Source organism: Triticum dicoccoides, chromosome 2A (genome assembly GCF_002162155.2).
Source record: "Triticum dicoccoides isolate Atlit2015 ecotype Zavitan chromosome 2A, WEW_v2.0, whole genome shotgun sequence".
NCBI classification, from domain to species: Eukaryota; Viridiplantae; Streptophyta; class Magnoliopsida; order Poales; family Poaceae; genus Triticum; species Triticum dicoccoides.
The window spans coordinates 59,080,154-59,085,565 of record NC_041382.1 but is presented as its reverse complement, the minus strand read 5'-3'; the positions used below and the strand labels follow the sequence as shown (position 1 = coordinate 59,085,565).

The window sequence follows — 5,412 nt, the reverse complement described above, 5'->3', positions numbered from 1 at the left end:
CAAGATCCGACATATCTATATGTTCTGTCTTCATTGCTGTTCCTCTTTGTGCCAGATCTGATGTATCTCTCCATTTATCTGCAGTTAGCGAATAGGAGCACCGAGCCGACGCATAGAAGCAGCAAGGCAGGCAGCCCATTTCTCCCTCAAAAATCAAAGGTATAACCCTGCTGCAGATAACAACCGGGTTTTGTTGTGCTTTTCTATGGTTTCATTGTGTGCATAAGAGAGCATACATTTGATTGCGTATGGGCAATGGGCATGCATTTGTTTTTGTTTATGGACAGTGAGCATATACATTTGAGTGTGCTATTTCAAGTTATATATCTACTGTATAGACCCTGAGAATGCTGTCTTGTTTGTTTTTGTTCAATTTTGCATTGTAGATGGACAACAAGCAAAAGAAGTTACTTCTCCTTTTGTTCAGCCCAGAAGAAAAGTAAAAAGGGAGCGGTGGTTGGATTCGACCGCCGCCCAAGCAGCCCTCACGAGCATTTCTAGTTTTCTACCCCAGAACCACAAACCTTAGTTACCAAGGGGGTCAAGAACATCGTCACACAGAATTTGAATCGATTCGAATCCGATGGGGTCTTCGAAGGACGATGTGGATCGCCTCTTCGCCTGCTTTAAATGCGGCATCTCCCCTCCCCGTAAGCTCCTTTTTCTAAATAAAATGGTGGTTTCCCTCGAATGTATCTCGACTTACTTGGTCGATTCGACTCGATTGGGATTCAGAGTCGGCATTCAGGGTGAGACCGCGTCAGCAGGGCAAGAAGTTGCGGGTCACGCCTGCGGCGGAGGGCGACGGTGGTGGAAGCAGTTCCACTTCTGCATCCACACGGAAAGCTGGGGGAAATGCGAGCGAGGTGACCTTTTTTCAGTTCGATCTTGTGGTTTAACTACAAGAAACATGAAAGAGAAAGGGAATTCATGTGACACCTTGTTCATTCCAGCATAGGGAGCCATCATCAGCCGCGATCAAATTCAGAAATCGAAAGCAGATGTCTCCAGTTGTGTTCTACGGTTCTCCGCAAGGTGTTCCAGTGAAAAAGCCAATGAGCCTCTTGAGGCTGCTTCGTGAAATCCACATTGACCTCAAGAAGCAAACTGATTTGGTCTCCAGGTGTCTAGTTCAGTCGATGTTAAATTCGCGTGTGGCAAATGAGCTCGTTTTGTTCTGAATGCTGTTCTTTTTGTGGGTATGTAGGGATGTTGTTTGGGCTACATTCCCTAGGCAAGATGAGGCAATAAGGTTCTCAAAGGAACATGCACACACCAAAGTCTTCATCTATCAAGATCACTTGAGCGGGCAAAGAAGATTCCTTGTGTCTACATATGACGAGTTCTGGAGAAGGTTGAGACCTTGTTACATTGTTGCCCTTTCTATTTCATAGATACCTTATAGCTTATATCTGTCTGTCTCATTCTGCTCGGTTGTTTCATTGCAACCTCCTGTTACTAGAGGGCAAAACAAGTTGGGCTCTCTGAATAAAATTGCATCCTCTGTTACTTTGTGCCATATTTGAATATTCGTCTTGTTTTCCTTAAATGGCCAATCATATCGATAATACCCATCCATTCTGCTCTGTGGTAACATCTCTTCCAGGTACAATAATATGGATCCACAGATTCGCCATCACTATGAAGTTATCCAGGAGGCAAGTCTCCATATCTTTGTCCTAAAAATGGTCATAAATTATATGTTGCATGGTAGCTACACAGAAAATTCTGTATATCACCTTAATTTCATGTTCTAGTTCCCTGTTATGATGGGGAGGATGCGCGGAAAGAGTCCGTAAGGACATAATTATCTCTGGCTTTTATAATTCCTAACTCATAAACTTGGTAAAGAAAAGCAGGTTATGCTTGCCTTAACTTTATTCAAACTGTGTGTTTTTTGTGCATTGTTTGCAAGCTGTCTTGCCAGGGATTAATACTCTCAATAGAGAAAAAAATATACTATTATGGTTTAAAGAATCAGTTTACATACATTAATGCTTGAATTTTACCACAAATTGTCACAACCTAGATATCGACTATAACATCTCTACTGATGCTACAGGGTTCACCTTGCCACATTTACTTTGATCTTGAGTTTAATGCAAAACTGAACCAGAAGAGAGATGCAGATGAAATGGTTGATACATTGGTTGCTGTCACATTCAGTGCCTTGCAGGACAAATATTCCATCGAAGGACAAGAAGAATGGATCATAGAATTAGACTCATCTAATGAAGGTGCCCCAGTTTGTTCCCCTTTGCATCTGTTTTAACCCTGGAAAATTGGTTGTAACTTTTAACTTAATGTGAGGATTATTCTCGCATAATTATTGAGTAGATGTGTACACTAGGCATGTTCGGAAATCACATAACTAAATTGTATGCAACCACTTCTTAGTAATGCTGAACTGAGGCATCATGGCTCTCAGCCTAATCATGTTGTGATGCACCTGTATTCTTCTCTCAAGGTGCAGGGCTTCTCCACAGAGAAATTTGAAAATTTAACATTGAGAGTACAAGAAAGAAGAAGACAGTACTATTACTAAGTAATTTGTCTAGGACAGGGCAAGCACAAGTTATAATCACGGTTCTAGAACAGCTGTAGTAAAATAAGTTGCAGATTTATATATTATCGGAGTGGATATGGTTAAAGCATTAGTTTGTTTTCATGCACTTAATGGATGCCTTTTCCAAGGTTTTTGAGTCGCCTAGCCAAGTCGAGTCGCCATGCCTCCGACTAGTGGCTCGCTGCGATTAGTCTGCGACTCGTCGTGATTAATCGCCCCAAGTCGCCCCAGGTGTTAAGAGGAGGAGGAGGAGGGGGAAGAGGTGCTGTTGCAGGCGGAGGAGAGGGAAGGCAGCTGCTTGGAGGATACTTCAGCTCGGAGAAGGCAGCAGCAGCTCGTAGGAGCAATGGAGGCGGCGATTCTGATGTGGGATGGGAGCACGCGTCTTGCTCCTCCTCTGTTTCGTGCTAGAGAGCTGGCCCAATAGGCCCATTATGCAACCCTAGCTTCCAAATAAAATCCCAACCGTCCATATGCTCTAATCTGGACCGTGCATCTGCTCTCCCATGTGCCTTTCTCCTTCGTCTCTTCTGTGCTTCTCCTCGTACAGGCGGCGCACTCTCCAGCTTTGTCTCCTCCTCCCCTCCCTCGAACTCTGGCCTGCTCACCTCCCCAGTCTTCCCTCCCTTGGCCTTGCTGAAGCAAGCCGCCCTGCTCTGAGGTCCTAGTCGCCCGACTAGTCGTCGACTAATCGTCGACTAGCCTACCAGCCGCGCGACTCGCTCCTCAAGCCAAGTCGCCTGCGCAAGCCAACCTCGCTCCAACGACTTGGCGATTAGTCGGCGATTAGTCGGCGACTCAAAAACCTTGGCCTTTTCCACCACAAACAAGTTATTCTACAAGCAAGGAGTTGCGAGAAGTAGAACAATGTGAAAGCAGATTGAAGTTGCCCCTTATTGATTATTATTCAAATTTGTTTGCACCAAAGATTTCCATGTATTTTTTAGTTTTCTTTGTTATAACTAAACTCTTGTCATGGTGAACTTGTATGCTGCTTAATGGTACTCACATGACAACTATTGTTGTTTGCTTAGAAAAGTTTTCGCGCCATTTGATCATTCGTATACCAAAGACTGCATTCAAGGATAACTCCCATGTTGGTGCATTTATCTCTGAGGTATTATTCAATCTCAATCTTTAGTTTTGCTGTTTTCTGTAAATTTATAAATTTCAGTTGCTGAATACCTTGTTATGCTGGTTATATTTATTTTTGTCAATTGCTACACAGCTTGCTGTACTGGTTAATATTCAAGCAAGCAACAATTCTAAATTTATACATTTTAGCAATGTTCTAAACAGTACTCCCTCCGTTCGGAATTACTTGTCGCAGAAATGGATGTATCTAGACGTATTTTAGTTCTAGATACATCCATTTCCGAGACAAGTAATTCCGAACGGAGGGAGTACATGGTAGAAGTACATATGCGAAACGTCTGTTTAATGTGTATTGTATTAGCAGTGAGCCACCAATAGAGCAAGCATAACATAGAACATAGTACTCAAACTATACTTGATAACTTATTTAATCAAAACCTCTTCTGTATCGAGGAAAAATTACAATCCTTTCATTCTTTCAGTAAGGGATTGAAAGCCCCTTGATAAACGGGTTCCATGTTATCTTCTAGAAAACATGGCTGTCACTGTTCAACAAGATAATTAAATAGTTGGATAGTGTGGTTTCTGTTTCCTTTTTTTGGGGGGGAGGGGATTCTAGAATATTTTTGTTGTGGCATGTGCATAGGTGGTAAAGCTGCTGCCTTGTGACCATGAGGTCATGGGTTCAAGTCCTGGAAACAGCCTCTTACAGAAATGTAGGGAAAGGCTGCATACTATAGACCCAAAGTGGTCGGACCCTTCCCTGGACCCTGCGCAAGCGGGAGCTACATGCACCAGGTTGCCCTTTTTTCATGTGCATAGGTGGTTAACACGAGTCAAAACAGTCAACAAAAGTCCGAGCAAGCTATCATGGGCCTAAGCAGGCCATCATGGTCAACAAGTCAAAGGAAGAGGGACAAAAAGAACAAATCGAAGATTAAGACCGAAGCAAAGAGCTCATTCGCCACATTTCAGGACTGGCAGCTAATAAATTCATTTTCTGTTTTCTTTTGTAATGAAAATATAGCACTGATGTTAGAAAAACAAAAGGAAAACTTCGAATTTAAATGGAGATTATATGCTTTCCAATACATGCTTAAGATGTTTTCTAGGCAATGGGTTTATGTTCTGAGAAATAGATTTTTTTGCATCCTTTGAGGTTCAAGGGTAGAGTTTGATTGTGTTGCATGTTCTATAACCTTGATAAACTGTATTGCTTCCTGTGGCTTCCAGAATGAAATATTATTCTTCTCCACAGATCTGCTCTCGGATTGCCGCTCAACGTGCAGCCAATCCCAACCTTGATAAACTGTATATTACAAAAGATAGCAGTGGCGCAGAACCTGCTGATCAGCTCTTTGTGGATACTGCTGTATACTCTCGTAATCGTTGCTTCCGTTTAGCCTTCTCGTCAAAGTCTGGGAAAAAATCATTTCTTGTGGCTACTGGACGTTTCAAATGTAAGAACATGGTAAGCAGCTCTTGACCACAGGCTCGTTTTATGCTAGACAAAAGATATGGTTTTAATGGATGACTTAATTGCAAAAAAACACCATAATTGTGTCTACTGAGTAAAAAAACCACCACTTTTTTTTTCAAAAATCAACCAGCATCCAAAAGTCTGTTTAGAGAAAACACGAATCACACGATTAAGCATCGATTGACGCTGAATCTGACCGGTGGGTGGGTCCCGCTATAAGTGATGATGTGGCAACCAAAACTCACACCGTTAGGTTGACGTAGGGTCCACC

The 5,412-nt window shown here is 42.5% G+C and overlaps 1 protein-coding gene across 1 annotated transcript in view; it reads left to right on the top strand.

The window, feature by feature from the left end:
• Nucleotides 1-75: 75 nt before the first annotated feature.
• LOC119353209 (DNA-directed primase/polymerase protein-like) overlaps nt 76-5,412 on the top strand; it is a 9,401-nt gene continuing 4,064 nt past the window's right edge. Inside the window, exons 1-9 of the mRNA XM_037619804.1 lie at nt 76-159; nt 387-650; nt 736-866; nt 954-1,123; nt 1,208-1,354; nt 1,607-1,658; nt 2,063-2,237; nt 3,601-3,683; nt 4,920-5,132. Coding sequence (XP_037475701.1) covers nt 584-650; nt 736-866; nt 954-1,123; nt 1,208-1,354; nt 1,607-1,658; nt 2,063-2,237; nt 3,601-3,683; nt 4,920-5,132 — 1,038 coding nt within the window. The 5' untranslated portion in view covers nt 76-159; nt 387-583. The remainder of the gene's footprint in view (nt 160-386; nt 651-735; nt 867-953; nt 1,124-1,207; nt 1,355-1,606; nt 1,659-2,062; nt 2,238-3,600; nt 3,684-4,919; nt 5,133-5,412) is intronic.